At 40.4% G+C, this 18,553-nt stretch overlaps 1 protein-coding gene across 1 annotated transcript in view; it reads left to right on the top strand.

Moving 5' to 3' along the window:
* The window catches only part of galnt18b (UDP-N-acetyl-alpha-D-galactosamine:polypeptide N-acetylgalactosaminyltransferase 18b), a 247,983-nt gene that overhangs the window by 209,833 nt on the left and 19,597 nt on the right, over window positions 1–18,553 (top strand). Inside the window, exon 7 of the mRNA XM_061963999.1 lies at window positions 13,927–14,112. Within this exon, the coding sequence (XP_061819983.1) occupies window positions 13,927–14,112 (186 nt within the window). The remainder of the gene's footprint in view (window positions 1–13,926; window positions 14,113–18,553) is intronic.

Below are 18,553 nucleotides of genomic sequence, written 5' to 3'. Positions count from 1 at the left end.
TTTCAGGGTGAATGAGCAACAGCATCAAGCACTTTTAGGCCAATGAAGATGGAAAGTCGATTTCAGATTCCAACACATTTATCGATGATGAGCTTAAGCTAGAAAAGTGTGGCAGGCGACAGTGTGTAGTTCCATCACTGATTAAGGGAGGAAAACCGGAACTTGCTACTTAGAAGAAAATGTAGCAGTTGGTTGGTGATTTATATTATGCATTAAATGAACAAGTTTTAACTCACAAGGTCAGGAGCTTGTGAGTTTATGTGGGTTATCTTGGCTGGATTGCATCCTAAAGAAAGGTTTCAATAATTGAGGAGTAAGTGTAAAGCAGGCCACACATAAAAAAATTGGGCTGTTTTTGTCCCGATTTACCCCCTTAGTCTTCCAACAAAAGACAGCAAATGCTTGATTACCTGAAGATTGCCCTGTGGTCTGATGCGTGTTAAGAGTCAATTTGTTCCGATAATTGGCTCCAAAACGGTCAGTGCCGACAATGGTAAGTATTCAACATGTTCTGTATTCACGACCAAAAGAAAATGTCTGGGGGAAAGCCGACGACTGCCAAGTCATGGCTATGTGAATTGTGACTTGGCACGGAAAATAGCCAATCAAGAAGCTAAAAAAGCATTGTGGCTACTTTGTTGGAGTGTACTCCACCCTAGCTTGCTCAGTAAATAATAAAGTCTGGTTTCATGCCGTTTGCATTATTTTTTCCAGTCTTTTCTTTTTTTAGTTTGGAATTTTTTAAATCTAAAATAGTCCCATCATTCCCTCATCTTGTATGTCCTCTTCTATACTGCCTGTGTTACAGCTTGTTGCTATAGTTTCTACTGTATGTTTCTTCTTCCTCAATTTTTTTAGACACGGTTTCAAGGTTTACGGAACTACAGTCTGAAGCGTTGTTTGTGTGAAGGGAATTATATTTATATAGCGTTTTATCTCTAGTGACTCAAAGCGCTTTACATAGTGAAACTTTGTATCTACATCTTTAAGCTACATTTAAACCAGTGTGGATGGCACTGGGAGCGGGTGGGTAAAGTGTATTGCCCAAGGACACAACAGTGGCGGAAGCAGGAATCGAACCCGGAACCCTCAAGTTAAATGGTAAATGGGTTATACTTGTATAGCGATTTTCTACCTTCAAGGTACTCAAAGCGCTTTGACACTATTTCCACATTCACCCATTCACACACTGATGGCGGGAGCTGCCATGCAAGGCCCTAACCACGACCCATCAGGAGCAAGGGTGAAGTGTCTTGCTCAAGGACACAACGGATGTGACGAGGTTGGTAGAAGGTGGGGATCGAACCAGGAACCCTCAGGTTGATGGCACGGCCACTCTCCCAACGGGGCAACGCCGTCCCCGAGTTGCTGGCACAACCGCTCTACCAACCGAGTCATGCCGCCCAGCCGTGGTGTGCTGTGTTGATATTGTCATGGCACACCACACACAACTATCTGCTTACTATACATTTGGTCTTTTGGATTCAGAAGGAATTAGCAGTCAGCACAACACATTATAACCTGTATGGCCAAGGTAAAAACATGTTAAATGCTGTTGTCTGGCGCCGTTCCTCGTCAGGGTTCGCCCTTGTTTTGTCTTAGTTTTTAGCCAGGTGCTCTTCCTAACACAACCCTCTCATTTGTTTTGGATTGTGACCAGCACTGGACAGCTCCAACGACTGGGTGTTGCATCCAGTCTAGGAATCAAACCTGTGCTATCTGCACAAAAGGCAGTTGTGTGCACCATTACACCACCAGGATGTTTATTTTAAATCAAATTGATAAATTCCACGTTGGTATCAATATCATTATTAATTGTGATGTACTTTTTGATGGCTTAGTGGTTAGCATGTCGACCCTAGAGTGAGGAGATCATGGGTTTTGTGTATGCTAAAACCAGTGCAAACGTGATAGCACACACAAAGCTGGTCTACTAAACGTGTGCAAAGTGGATTGCGTCTGTTAAGTGAGCAGAATAAGGTGTGCAATCCATTTTGCGTCTCTGTCTTCATTAATATGCAAAATATATGCTGATCATCAAAACACCCACAATACTGGGAGGAGAAAATGCAAATATGTTATACAGCACACGCATTGTGATTTATCAACACTCATCATCGTTTCGGCAGCCCTATTTTGCATTGTATACACGCTTGAAAAGGACGCCAAACTTACACAGTTCCACACACGGCTGTGAGAGAGGAGTGCTCGTGCTGCAAAGACACACGATATCCTCCAAAAAAGGTTACATGTCGCCTATTTAGCAATATCCAATTTCAAAACAAATTAAATTGATGCATTTTGTGTCATGTCTGTGTGATCATGTTTTGTTTTAGTCATGTTCGGTTTTGTTTTTAGACTCTTTGTGCACTTTTGTTTGTTTTGTCACCATAGCAACCCATTAGTTTTCACCTGTCATGTCACGCACCTGTTTCACGTTTTGAGTCACGCACCTGTTTTCACTGATCATGTCACTGCTATTTAAGCCTGTCTGTTTCTGTTGTTCGTCCTGGTGACATTATCCTATCAATCCTTTCATACCATGCTACTTCTGACACCCCTGCTACCTCTGTTTGTCTTCATGCTTCCATAGTTCCATGCCAAGTAAATTTGTGTTTATTGTTCATAGTTTCTGCCTTTGTGCAAGTTTTGTTTCATTAGTTTAGTTTGTTCTCCGCCATTGTGCGCGCCTTTTGTTTGCTTCCTTTTTTGTAGTCTGTTAGTGTTTAAAATAAAAGTTGTACTTACATTCACGCCTTGCCCGTGCCAACTTTCCTTTGCATTCCGGGAAAACAAACCCTAAGGTCCACGTATTGACATTTTGGTGTCATTAAATATGACAAAGGAAAGTTGGCAATATATTTTATTACATATATATATATATATATATATATATATATATATATATATATATACACACACATATATATATATACACACACATATATATATATATATATATATATATGTATATATATATATAAATAAAACAAATACTTGAATTTCAGTGTTCATTTATTTACACATATACACACACATAACACTCATCTACTCATTGTTGAGTTAAGGGTTGAATTGTCCATCCTTGTTCTATTCTCTGTCACTATTTCAGAACACACACATTATACAAATATACATTATAAAATCAATAAGAAAACGGGAGCTCTAATTTGGGAGTCTGAATTAGGATCAGAAGTTCCTATATAAACATTGCGCACTCACGTTGCCTTTTTGTATTGATTACTGCAGCTGTGCACTGGATTCATTCACAAATACAAACTACAACTCACAAACACTTTAGAGTTAGGCTCCACCATCAGAATGTGTACTTAAACTTATAAAGATCACATGGATATTATTCAGTGAGTTGATTCACCAAAACTAACCTGTTGTACAGGAGGAAAAAGCACACAGGACGTTTCAATTGTTCACAGACTGGTCGCTCTCATCAGAATGACAAGACACTTCCGGTCTGCAGGTGATAGCATTCAATTGGGAAGAAACGCCCTACTGCTCCCTACTGACCAATGTGAATACTGATAAATGGGTAATGACAGCTCCAAAAACGAATTCAAACCACAAAATAAAATAAATAAATCAACACAAAAATGTGACACATTATGGGTGGGTCACATATGCATGTACAGTAGATGGCAGTATTGTCCTGTTTAAAAGTGTCACAACATTGCTGTTTACGGCAGACGAACTGCTTTACGGTAGACGAAGACTTGACTGCTGTTGTTGTGTGTTGTTACCGCGCTGGGAGGACGTTAATGACGGCGTGGCGCAGTGGAAGAGTGGCCGTGCGCGACCCGAGGGTCCCTGGTTCAATCCCCACCTAGTACCAACCTCGTCATGTCCGTTGGGTCCTGAGCAAGACACTTCACCCTTGCTCCTGATGGGTGCTGGTTAGCGCCTTGCATGGCAGCTCCCTCCATCAGTGTGTGGATGTGTGTGTGAATGGGTAAATGTGGAAGTAGTGTCAAAGCGCTTTGAGTACCTTGAAGGTAGAAAAGCGCTATACAAGTACAACCCATTTATCATTTATTTATTTAATGAAACTGCCTAACAATAAACCCACATAAGAAACCAAGAACTCGCCCTCGATCATTAGCTGTTTATAATGTGGGAAAGCGGACGTGTGAACAGGCTGTCAACACGTCACTCAGGTCCGCATGGAGCTGGATGGGGCGTGGCCTCCAGCTACGCCTGAATTTCGGGAGGTTTTCGGGAGAGGCGCTGAATTTCGGGAGTCTCCCGGAAAATCCGGGAGGGTTGGCAAGTATGCCTAATAAGGACAAGAGATATAGAAGATGGATGAATATTATTGTTATTGTTTTGTACTTATTTATTCATTGCACCAAAATATTTTTGGGAAGTTCCTTGCAAAAATACCAGTCAGTCAGTACCACAGGAACAGATAACAAATATGCAAACCCAAACAGATGAAAGGAGGTAATTAATGAGAAAACTGTCAATAAGCGGATAAATTTACATCACTCCCAGACATTGAATGAACAAATGAAAGCCAACCTGTAGTAAAGTAGAACACAAAGATGATCTGTTTGTGCCATCATCTCTTTCCCCTTCATGTTTTTCTAAACACGAATGCTATTATTAAACTGTCTTGCTCTTGAGACACTGTCATCAATTTGTACGTGTGCTCCTTTTGTCTGCCGAGCCATGCATTCAATTGCTAAATTAAATGGCTCTATTTTGAACCAAATCGTAAAGCACTATTTAACTTCCTCCACAATGCTGAGGCAGCCTGTCTTCCATCTTGAATGTAATGACCCACTTCTGGTCATTTAGTTGCAGAACACCACATAAATGTCTTAGTAAACAGCAGGGAAATCTTCACAGTTTGTCAAAAGAGAGTGATAACAATTAAGCATATAACACAAAAGTGCAGCTGCGGGAAATAATAACACATTAGCTGCAAATATTTTACTTATTTAAGCATTGCATAGCATGAGTGAAATATTACAATATTTATATTGGTTTAATAGTACAATCATACACATGTATTATTGTTTAAATGTTATTTGAATGGTACTTTATAGTATATAGTAACATTAAAAACCTTCACATGTAACTTTGTTAAAGAATATTATATCAATAAATAGTACAACCAAGATTTAACAAGCACTTTTATGCACAAGCACATTTAACAAAATCTAAATCTGTTGTAAAGCTAATTTAATTTATAGGATCCCATTCTGTTTGAAGTTTTTTCATCTATTATTTGTATTGAAAATTGCCATTGTAACTATAACCGAGATTTAGTGGGTTGACAGATTGCAATTGGTCATGATTAGCCTGTGAAGTAACAGCAGTTAGCACCTGCCGCGCTCATTAGCCCTACTGTATAAACATAAACGCTTTAAATGACGCCGCTACATGCTGTGCATACTCGCATTTACAAAGCATGTCATGCAATCACATGTTTGTGCCTTCAACCAAATAGGTAGTCGACTTACTGTACGGACTGTACACGCTCCTATTTTCACAATGATTTGAATGTTTTTAAAAATGTCTCAACTTAATAATCAATGGAATTCAGCCCAGCATAACCTAATGAACACACCTGCCTGTCTGCCTGTGCTCTTGTTTAAGTTTATTCAAGATTTTACTGAGACTTTTTTTTTTTAAATACTGTAGCACAGACCAAAAGCCAGGGATATTCAACTAAATTGTTTTGGGTGCCACATTTCGAGAAAGCTAAGGACCCGGGTGCTGGACATATCATCTACAGTACACATTGTATTTATTGTGTTAGAGTTACAGCTATTACTGCTATTACTGCTATTTTTAAGGACTTTATGCAAAAAAAAAAGCTAGTCAAGCCACTCTAGTCTTAATTTTAAGAATCTGCTACAAAACTAGTTTTTTTGCACTTAACTCGCTGGCTACCGGTTAAAATTGCACAAAATATGAAAAAGAGAGGACCTAAAATGGAACACTACTAGTATACCGAATTTCTCGGACTATAAGGCGCACTTAAAATCCTTTCATTTTGTCAAAACTCAACAGTGCGCCTTATAACTCAGTGCACCTAATGTACGGAATAATTTTGGTTGTGCTTAACGACCTCGAAGCTATTTTATTTGGTACATGGTGAAATGATAAGTGTGACCAGTAGATGTCAATCATACATAAGAGATACGTGTAGACTGCAATATGATGGTGTGGCAGTCCTAACTGCCGTGCGGTTTCTCAGGACCATTGCAGGGAAGACATTGTCGTGAGATGGTTTAGACTTCTTTATTTTTTCAGTAACAGAGTTTTTGGCGTGCTTTCCAGCAGCTGCCTTTTCTTACGTGAGCACACGAATGGTTTCCTTCCGTCCGCCGTCTGCTTTTCAGCAGTACGTCGCCGTCGTTCGTTGTCTGCTTTTCAGCAGCACGTCGCCTTTGGCGTGCTTTTCAGCAGCTGCCTTTTCTCCGTCTCCTCCCGATGTTCACGTCTCTCGCCCTCTTATACGGTCCGAGAGGGTGATTGCACTGCGTTCCACGCACCTTATGCTGATTGCGGCGTCGCTCCCAGCGCGCCCCGCCTTGCCACTCGCTCGTCCACGCCTCCTTGCCACCATCTTGAAGCGGGCGCCGTCGGTCCGCCTGCTCCGCCTCCCCACAGATGGCAATCACGCATAAGAGAAGTAAACAACACCAAAATGTTATATGTTCCATTGAAAATATAGAACATTACACATGGCGGTCAAAAATGTATCAAAATATTTTATTACGACTTTGGTAAGCTATGAAGCCGCACTACTTGATTGTACTGTGCTTCAACATACAAGTATTATTATGGTGTGTGTATAAGGTAACACATATTATCTGGTGTATTGTTTCGCAATATTATGCAAAAGCAACATTTCTTACCTTCTGTTACCTGCTGATCTGTATTTGGGATCTGCATAAGACCTGAAAATGTGTGCGGGTCTGCCTTTGTAGCGACACCGTAGTCAATAAGCTTCTTCTTTTTCTCTATCCTCTTGTTATGGGACATTCATCCTCCGCTGTTGCCATTTCTAATATAAAGTAGTGTAAAGTTCTTACTTATATCTGTCAGTAAACTCGCCATGAAAGTGCTAAAACATACCGGTCTAGTGAGTTTATATTATTCACCCAAGGAACTTTAGTTATTAGAGAGTTCCAGATCGGACGGTTTTTCACGCTCATCAGCAGTATGCCTTATAATCCGGTGCGCCCTGTGGTCCGGAAAATACAGTAACTTAAGAAGTTGAACAAATGACTACTGACTGCATCTGCAGTAAACAAGCTACAGCAACACTTTAGTTACAAAAAACAAAAATGTGTTACTGCCAAAAATGAGAGGACTTAAAGGGGTGCCTTGAGGGAACACCTCATTTATGTAAATTACAAGTGTGGACCTCATTGTTATATGTTTGTAAGCAAGGTTAAAATGTAAATGCAAGGATTTGCTAATGTGTTTACAGTGCTCTAAGTTTTTCTATACAACTGGAGCACTGTACTGTTTTGTGATTTTGCTGCAAAAATGGTGTAAGTCAGTTGAATAGCCCTTCTATAGGCGACAGACAGCGACTCTTAAAACCGCTAGGGGAGGAAGTACTGAGATAAGCAAAGGTAGTATTAAAGGTCTGTTACAATGCTGAAATAATGTTTTTTTTTGTTTGCTTGTTTTTAATTACGACCACAACAACCTTTTTGGACATTGAGCACCTCAGGGACAATCCTTCTGACAGTTCAGGCTGGAGAAGTGTAGAGCAGTGACAAAAAAGAGTGCTTGTAAACAGCAACCCACTGCACTCACAGCACTATGAGGTTCCTCGGCTGCTCTACCACTTGAAAAGAAGCAAAGCACCAGCAAATTGGAGCATAATGAATTAGGTTCCCTCTTTAGCACAGACAAAATAGCCCTTTTAATTACAATACTAAAAAATCACCGTTGAGAATTTGTTGTATGCGACTGAAGTAGTTAGGCTTTAAAAGTTTTAGAAAAAAATGTCATACATTATTTTATGTGTTAAAGAAGGTCTGAACATCAGGCCCATCAGAATGTCACGGCAACATCTGTGCAGCCTTTAAATCTTTAAGGCTTTGTGTGTGCATTGGGACTTTTGGTTTTAGGCAGTGTTGCATCACAGCACCCTTCAGATGATCTTGAGCTCTTCTAAATAATTCCCTGAGTAAATATGCTTTGCAGATCATTTTGAAGCTAGATATTTCCCAACCACTGGTTCACAATTGGGCTGCTTTTATTTGCTGGTTTTAGTGTTCACATTAAATCCGTTTATTATTTGTTAATTTTTATTTTCATGCAATGCGGCTTCCTCCCACCTCCAAAGACATGCACCTGGGGATAGGTTGATTGGCAACACTAAATGGTCCCTAGTGTGTGAATGTGAGTGTGAATGTTGTCTGTCTATCTGTGTTGGCCCTGCGATGAGGTGGCGACTTGTCCAGGGTGTACCCCGCCTTCCGCCCGAATGCAGCTGAGATAGGCTCCAGCACCCCCCGGCGACCCCAAAAGGGACAAGCGGTAGCAAGTGGTAGAAAATGGATGGATGGATACACCAGACGTTGTAATCTTGGCAGTATATTTATTTGTTTATTGAATAATTTGGCACTAGTTGGAGCATTTTAAAGAATCATATTATGATTTTTTTTTCTACATTTAAGTTACTCTCTTGTGGTCTACATAACATGTCATGGTGGTTCTTTGGTCAAAAGTTTGCATAGATTATGTTTTACAGACCGGGCAGCACGGTGGCAGAGGGGTTAGTGCATTTGCCTCACAATACGAAGGTCCTGAGTAGTCTTGGGTTCAATCCCGGGCTCGGGATCTTTCTGTGTGGAGTTTGTATGTTCTCCCCGTGACTGCGTGGGTTCCCTCCGAGTACACCGGCTTCCTCCCACTTCCAAAGACATGCACCTGGGGATAGGTTGATTGGCAACACTAAATTGGCCCTAGTGTGTGAATGTGAGTGTGAATGTTGTCTGTTTATCTGTGTTGGCCCTGCGATGAGGTGGCGACTTGTCCAGGGTGTACCCCGCCTTCCGCCCGATTGTAGCTGAGATAGGCTCCAGCGCCCCCCGCGACCCCAAAAGGGAATAAGCGGTAAAAAATGGATGGATGGATGTTTTACAGACCATCTTAGAGCTGCTTTCTGACCGTCTTTTCAGGTTCTGCTGTTTTGTGGGCGGTCTTATTTACCTGCCTCCACTTGACAGCATCTTCTCCCCGCCATCTTTGTTGTAGATTTTAGTGCTTCCAGAGCGAGTTTACTTACAGATATAAGTTAGAACTATACACTACTTTGTATTAGAAATGGCAACACCATAGGATACATGTGCATTTACCAGTCAGTATGCCCACAACAAGATCATAACAAAAAAATAAAGAGTTTGACTACAGCAGGGTGTCCAAACTTTTTGACTTAGGGGCCACATTGAGCTAAAATATATATATACATATATATATATATATATATATATACATATATATATATATATATATATATATATATATATATATATATATATATATATATATATGACTCCAAAAGGGACAACCGGTAGAAAATGGATATATATATATCCATCCATCCATCCATTTTCTACCGCTTATTCCCTTATATATATATATATATATATATATATATATATATATATATATATATATATATATATATATATATATATATATATATATATAAGGGAATAAGCGGTAGAAAATGGATGGATGGATGGATATATATATATATATATATATATATATATATATATATATATATATATATATATATATATATATATATATATAAGGGAATAAGCGGTAGAAAATGGATGGATGGATGGATATATATATATCCATTTTCTACCGGTTGTCCCTTTTGGAGTCACGGGGGGTGCTGGAGCCTATCTCAGCTGCATTTGGGTGAAAGGCGGGCTACACCCTGGACAAGTCGCCACCTCATCGCAGTATATATATATATATATATATATATATATATATATATATATATATATATATATAAATATATATATACAGGTAAAAGCCAGTAAATTAGAATATTTTGAAAAACTTGATTTATTTCAGTAATTGCATTCAAAAGGTGTAACTTGTACATTATATTTATTCATTGCACACAGACTGATGCATTCAAATGTTTATTTCATTTAATTTTGATGATTTGAAGTGGCAACAAATGAAAATCCAAAATTCCGTGTGTCACAAAATTAGAATATTACTTAAGGCTAATACAAAAAAGGGATTTTTAGAAATGTTGGCCAACTGAAAAGTATGAAAATGAAAAATATGAGCATGTACAATACTCAATACTTGGTTGGAGCTCCTTTTGCCTCAATTACTGCGTTAATGCGGCGTGGCATGGAGTCGATGAGTTTCTGGCACTGCTCAGGTGTTATGAGAGCCCAGGTTGCTCTGATAGTGGCCTTCAACTCTTCTGCGTTTTTGGGTCTGGCATTCTGCATCTTCCTTTTCACAATACCCCACAGATTTTCTATGGGGCTAAGGTCAGGGGAGTTGGCGGGCCAATTTAGAACAGAAATACCATGGTCCGTAAACCAGGCACGGGTAGATTTTGCGCTGTGTGCAGGCGCCAAGTCCTGTTGGAACTTGAAATCTCCATCTCCATAGAGCAGGTCAGCAGCAGGAAGCATGAAGTGCTCTAAAACTTGCTGGTAGACGGCTGCGTTGACCCTGGATCTCAGGAAACAGAGTGGACCGACACCAGCAGATGACATGGCACCCCAAACCATCACTGATGGTGGAAACTTTACACTAGACTTCAGGCAACGTGGATCCTGTGCCTCTCCTGTCTTCCTCCAGACTCTGGGACCTCGATTTCCAAAGGAAATGCAAAATTTGCATGGTTGGGTGACGGTTTGGGGTGCCATGTCATCTGCCGCTGTTCGGTGCGTACACACGCACACACACAATGACACGCACACACAAATACACACAACGACACATTTTTTTGACACACAGCAGTGTGTTGATTGTGATGTAAAAACAATAATTTGTACAAAAATAAAGAATGTAGGATTTACAATATTAGCAGGAAATGATCAGAGACACTTTAGTTTTTATTGATTTTTCCCAAGCTATACCTAAAGCTAATAGACTGAACAAAAACACATAACACCCCTCCCTACATCAGACCTTGACGAAACTGCAATATGAAGTATAAATTATAAAACATTAACAATTAAGAGTATGTGAAAGTTTGATTCCTACCTTGCTTACTTCCGTGAATACCTAGTGGAGAGAGAGTGTTTTGCACATTACCCATCATCCTTTATAAGTGTAATTTAAAAGAAAATGTATGGTGGGCTAAGACATTGTTCATAATGTCCACATAGTTCAGTGAACAGGTTGGTTGTTTGAATTGGGTCATATAAATTGATGCTGAGCTCATTAAGCTTCGATATAAAGCTCATGGTCATTGACCAACATTACTAACGTTGTCCAGAGGGAGGCATATTTGTGTGTCATGTTATTAAAATTAAACTCTAGACATACTGCGGGCCAGACTTCTTATTTACCGTGGGACATCTTGCTGCTCAGACTGAAGACGCTGGCTGGCCACACTTGGCCCGTGGGCCATAGTTTGGACACCCCTGGACTACAACGCTGGGCTCCAATGGCGAACTCACGCAAAGCTCTTTGGTTAAACCTCTACAATATGGAGAAATTTGTTGGCACACACTTGGGAATAACATCACACATTGTTTGGAGAAAGCTGAAAGAAGGCAAGATTGTTTTATAAATATCTTCGCCATGCCTCTATGGTTTGATTTCAAATGCTCGGGACTTATGCAGATCCCAAAAACACAAAAACAGATACCAATAGGTTAGCAAAGTTGGTTTTGCAAACTCGGTCCCCTTTAAAGTTTACTAAGCGCCTTTTTATTGTGTTGTTTCAAGCGATCTTAGCGGATAGTTTAGCAATTAGGATACCTTCTTGTCTGCTTCTGCTTGCGCTTACTCTGCATGTAACATGTAAAGCCTCGTGTTCCAGTCTTCCAGTGATAATATTTGATAATGATACATAAGATACTAAGAAATGTAATTTTTTGTTGCAATGGAAGTGATTATCATTAACTTACAGGAGCTGCTGCACAATGTATATGGACATGCACTGTTAGCTGCTTGGGGCACAGCCACATCCATCAACTTTTGTGATCGGCATTGAAAGGCATTATTTGCCTTTGGCTGATCACATACGTTTCTCGAAAATCGGACAATACTGATCGGTAGCCGATCGATCTGTGCAACCCTATATAATACAAATATTGAACTAACAAAAAATGTTGGCCCATCTCAGGCAAATTTATTTCATTTTTGCTTAAGGTTCCTAACAGAAAATGATCCATTTGAATAACTGGACTGAAAACCTACTCAGTGGTTAGAGTGTCTGCCCTGAGATCGGTAGGTTGTGAGTTCAAACCCCAGCCAAGTCATACCAAAGACTATAAAAATGGGACCCATTAACTCCCTGCTTGGCACTCAGCATCAAGGGTTGGAATTGGGGGTTGAATCGCCAAAAATTATTATGTATCTCCTCATCTCTTCTGCTATAACTTACACTGCTCCCCTCACCTCCCAGGGGGTGAACAAGGGGATGGGTCAAAAGCAGAGGACAAATTTCACCACACCTAGTGTGTGTGTGACTATCATTGGTACTTTAACTTTAAAGAAATATAAGTGAGGTTTTTCGCAGAGAATTAGGAATACACTTCAAAAAGTTGCTTTTTTTGAAGAAATAAGTCTTATATAATATCTATAATATCATGTCTCGTCTCTTGAAAAAAAATAAGTATGACTTACACAAAAATTTAAATTTGTGTAATTGCGGTATAATTCTGCTTAGTAACAAGCTAACTTGCATGCAATCTAACCATCAAGAAGTGCGAACATGACTGCATACCTCTTACTTTCCTGCTTGGCAGAGGGCCCTCCCACAAGTTATCATGTATCAATATTTATTAGTGTGGTTGCAATGTTGTGGAACTGCATCAGACGAATGTCTTTTAAAAAATATTTTTCTCATTTTATATTTCTAAATCAGTGGTTCTTAACCTTGCTGGAGGTACTGAACCCCACCAGTTTCATATGCGCATTCACCGAACCCTTCTTTAGTGAAAAATAGTTTGTTTGTTTTTTTCAAATTCAAGAAAAAGTCATGTTTTTTTTACTGGTGCACAAAATGAACCATGCATGAACATCACCTTGTTCAAAGAACAAAACCAACACAGTGCATGAACTCACAACAAATTACACACCTTACACACATTACCATGAATTGATTAACGTGGACCCCGACTTAAACAAGTTGAAAAACGTATTCGGATGTTACCATTTAGTGGTCAATTGTACGGAATATGTACTGTATACTGTGTAAACTGTACTGCTAGTAAAAGTTTAAATCGATCAATCAAACAACCTGCAAATCAGATGGAAAATTAGGGGGAACATTGTTGGGTCCATAATACGCTGATAGGGAGAAGTTTTTATTTACACGATAAGTCGGATGTGTCTTTACCTCCATGGCGGAGGCTCCGCCGAACCCCTGAGGCCGACTCACCGAACCCCTAGGGTTCGATCGAACCCAGGTTAAGAACCACTGTTCTAAATCCATAAGATAAAACAAATCATAGTAGACCACGTCCATATGATAACTTCATATTGTCAGCACACTGATTAGCTTTGGCCTCGGACCTCCTCTGTGTATAACAACTGCAGCATGCCTTGAGATTACTGTATCGCCTATCAACCAGTCATATGCCAGGATTCATTTGAAGTTGGACATTTATGTAGTGTTACTTCATTACAGAACGCCAATGTTACAATCGAGGCATTCCATTGTGTAAAAAAATATGTTTCTTTGTGTGCCTTTGTAATGTTGACATCCAGGTGTGGCAGTGTGGCGGCAGCGTGGAGGTCCTGCCTTGTGCCCGTATTGCCCACATCGAGCGTGCTCACAAACCCTACACAGAGGACTTGACGTCACATGTACGACGCAACGCCCTCAGAGTGGCAGAGGTCTGGATGGATGAGTTTAAAAGCCACGTCTACATGGCCTGGAATATTCCTCAGGAGGTGAGTGAATGTCCGCACAAGTAGCCGACACGTTGGGGAGCCATGTTTCAGTAAGGCAATAAAATGTCTTTTTATATTGTCATATAGTCTTATGTTTTTATATTAACCCCAGAAGAGTTTTTATGTGAAAAAAAGATAGGCTAAGCTACAGTAGGCACTTCTCTTTTACGCCCCGATGCGCTTTCTTTATTACAATATCTCTTTCAAAGACAATGTTTTCATTCATGATTCATTATAAAACTTTATAACCGAAATAAAAATCAGTAATTAAAATAAATTGAATAACCATCTGGGGTATTTGGCAATGTAGGTCATGACGATTGCTGAAATCTTTTTTACTCTCACTAAACTTTATGTATGACCAATTAGAACCATTGACGGCAAGCTGACAGGAACAAGAAGTCAGCCAGAAATAGAGTATAGTAACACCAAAAATAAGTACGACACAAATTCATAGGGTTAGGGTTATACACATTAATTTCACCTTTTGGATCGCTGCTCTCTATAATACTGTAGTTGACGCACAAGTACGTGATTAGCACGGTAGGCCAGTGGTTAGTTGACACCTCACAGCCTAGAGCAGGCGTCGGCAACCCACGGCCCTGAAGCCGCATGCGGCTCTTTGATCACTCTGATGCTGCTCAGCTGCGTACTTGCCGACCCTCCCAATTTTCCCGGGAGATTTCCGGATTTCGGTGCCTCTCGCAGAAAACTCCCGGGATTAATATTCTCCGATTTTCACCCTAACAATAATAATAAGGGCGTGCCATGATGGTACAGCATTTAGCGCCCTCTACAATCTGTACAAACAGCGTGCTAGCCCAGCCTTTTGTTGTATGCATCTTCTATTTGCACACGCAAGTGACAGCAACGCATACTTGGTCAACAGCCACACAGGTTACACTGACGGTGGCCATATAAAACAACTTTAAGACTCTTACTAATAATGCGCCACACTTTGAACCAAAACCAAACAAGAATGACAAACACATTTCGGGAGAACATCTGCACCTTAACACAACATAAACACAACAGAACAAATACCCAGAATCCCATGCAGCCCTGACTCTTCCGAGCTACATTATACACCCCTGCGACCACCAAACCCAGTCTCCACCCCAACCCTGCTCCCCCACACATCAACCCCCCCTCCCTGCGTCGGTTGAGGTGGGCGGGGTTTGGTAGCGGGGGTGTATAATGTAGCCCGGAAGAGTTAGGGCTGCATGGGATTCTGGGTATTTGTTCTGTTGTGTTTATGTTGTGTTACGGTGCAGATGTTCTCCCAAAATGTGTTGTCATTTTTGTTTGGTGTGGGTTCACAGTGTGGCGCATTATTAGTAAGAGTGTTAAAGTTTTTTATACCTCCACCGTCAGTGTAACCTGTGTGGTTGTTGACCAAGTATGCCTTGCTGTCACTTGCGTGAGCAAGCAGAAGCCCCATACAACGTGTGGCTGGGTCGGCACGCTGGTTGTAGTGGGCGCTAAATGCTGTACCATCACGGCACGTCCGAGAGAATAGTTGCCCTGAAATTCGTAGTTTGCTGGAAAAATCGGGAGGGATGACAAGTATGACGCTGTCAAGCACCATTCATATAAAACTCGCGGGCCGCACTAACATTCAATTTTCATATTAAAGTGTGGGCCACGTGTCTGAGACCCTTGGTTTTTACATAGCACAGAGCAAAAAAAAAAACTTTGTATGCAGTGTTATTTCATTTTAAATTTCAAAAGATTTTTGTGGCTCCCATTGTTTTCTTTAATTTGTGAAACTGGTCAAAATGGCTCTTTGAGTGGTAAAGGTTGCCGACCTCTGGCCGAGAGATTCAGCTTCAAAATTTCTGTTAGAACATCTCTATGTGGAGTTCGCAAGTTCTCACTGTGCTTGCATGGGTTTTCTTTGGGTACTCATCTTTCTCCCACATGCCAACAGATCAGCAGCACTCAGAGCAGACTCAGCCAAACTCCCTCTACATCATTTAACTTTCAGTGTCAACCAAGCAAGTAAACTTAATAGAAAATGCTGAAACAAAGTAAAGGTTCACTTGTTCAAAATGTGCAAGCTTGATGCTTGATGGTTTTGCACTATACATGCCACTGATTAGCATTAACAATTTTAAAAGGGTGATTTCAACACCTCCAAATTTGAGTAATGAAAACTACTGCTCAGATGCACGTTACAAAGTGTGTAATAAGTACAACACTTACAGTACAAACGAGGGTTGTTAAGTTAAACAAGTTAACTTGTGGTTCATCACAAAAAAAACATTAATCAGGTATAAATGCAGATTAATCACACAATTTATTTTCACTGCACATGTTCCTTTTCCTTAACTGCCGATGCTTACCTGAAAGGCGAAGGTTGTGATCAGGTCAATGGGTCAGTGCATGAGGAGAGCAAATTCACTTCAAAATACACCCCAACAAGACTTTAGATAAAAAACCAAAGTACCGGTAATTTGCATATATTGCAGCGATGAATTATTTTAATGAAGCACAACAAGTTTAAAATACCTTCTTAAAGCGAAACACGTTTTTGAGGCAGTCGCTAGCAAGAACGCTACTAGTACAACAGCTAGTAGTGGAGGAAAACCAACACTTGGTGAAGTATACCCGTTGTAATGTTGGCCACAAAAGTACCACAAATAAGTTAAACAACGCTTTTGAAGCAACTGTGATTAATTGAGATTAATCCAAAAATGTTAAAGTGTGATTCATCTGATGTAAAGAAATAACCATTTCACAGCACTAGTATAAACACTTTGTAGGGCTCAACATGAGACTAGATAAACATTCAGCTTCATGGCAATTGATATTTCCTAGCTAGGCAACACATTGTTGTCTATACACTACTGCCATCTAATGGTGTGTACCAGTTGTACTGGGAAGTCGATATTTACGAGTTTCTAATCAGAAGAATCCCCACCAACCCTGAGTTGGCTTCAGAGATGGCTGCTCTACCTGTAAGTGTAAACAATAATAAAAGCTCCTGTAAAATCCATTAACACTTCTGAATGTTTTTTGTCGTATTATATCAGCCATATACAATGTATTGTTGGACCTTTTACATTTGTGTTTTATACGTTTTAAATTACTAGCAATAGCGTCCGTGTTTCTTTTTCATCCACTGTGTTTGAAGGTTGCAGAAGGAGCGGATATTTTTCCATATATTCAGATAAGGCAAGTGCAAGAATAGCTTTCGTGGATGTGGCCATCTTGATTTCTGACCTAGTAACTGGAATGCTCATAACTCATCTGTGATGTCATTCCCAGCTCCGACTTCAAACTTTCGAGGTTAATGGAACGCTATGGCGTCACATTAGTGCCAAAAATCCGAGCGCATAAAAACTGTTATCGCGCGCTGATTCTCCACTTCGTGCGCGCGCGACACCCTTTTGCGCGCGCGTGGTGCCTTTTTGTGCGCGCGGTGCCTTTCTGCGCCCCCAAAGTTCCAAAAAGAAACATGACAGCGCGAGGAGAGATGCCAGGAGTACACAGAGCGCGCACAGACCGAGACGGCGCGCGCAGAAAGGCACCGCGCGTGCGCAGAAAGGCACCGCGCGCGCGCAAAAAGGCACCACGCGCGCGCAAAAGGGTGTCGCGCGCGCACGAAGTAGAGAATCAGCGCGCGATAACAGTTTTTATGCACTCGGATTTTTGGCACTAATGTGACGCCATACTATGGCGTGATTTTTGGCACTAATGTGACGCCATAGAACGCACCGTAACGTTTTGGGATTACAACTGCATGCAAATTGTCATCATTATCATTACGTTTCATCCGCAGTTTGCAGGTTGAATACAATGGATCGTCATGCATTCACAGGAGCTGAGTTTGGTTCAATCTTTGATGTTAGTTGTCCATGTTGCTCTGGGCAAAGTGTACTACAATATAAAACTCGCAAATGAGATGACTGCAATGTGCAAATAAGAAATGTAATAGGAAAACAAGATATAACAACTTGACTGCACAGTTATCATAACCAGCTCATCGATTAAATTATTATTTAATTTTTTTACCAAACATTTAACATTTATTACCACACAAAAAACTACCGAAAGATGGTACTGTTGGTCGATTACCAGGTACCGAGAGTTGCTCCTAAATTGATTAAAATGGGAAAAGTACCCATCCCTACTCATGACTAGTCAATGGTATACCCCACTCCCACCTAAAGTCAGCTCGGTGAGACTCCAGCTCACCCATAATCCTAGGACAGGTGTTATAGAAAACTGATGGATGTATGGAAGCTAGAAAAACCGTGCAAATACTCTTGAGTTGCCTCCACAAAAATGAAGAATATTATATTTCGGTCTTGAGAGTGGGAATGAAAAGATACTGTACATGTTTTTCTTGGCTTGAACTGAATTTGATGAATAACTATATCGGTCTTCTTATGTTAATTGTAGTATCCCTTCGAGCCTTGTGTACAGTATATTTTCT

This window comes from Nerophis lumbriciformis, linkage group LG06 (genome assembly GCF_033978685.3).
Source record: "Nerophis lumbriciformis linkage group LG06, RoL_Nlum_v2.1, whole genome shotgun sequence".
NCBI classification, from domain to species: Eukaryota; Metazoa; Chordata; class Actinopteri; order Syngnathiformes; family Syngnathidae; genus Nerophis; species Nerophis lumbriciformis.
Note: the sequence above shows the minus strand (reverse complement) of the source record. Positions and strands in the feature narration are given on the sequence as shown.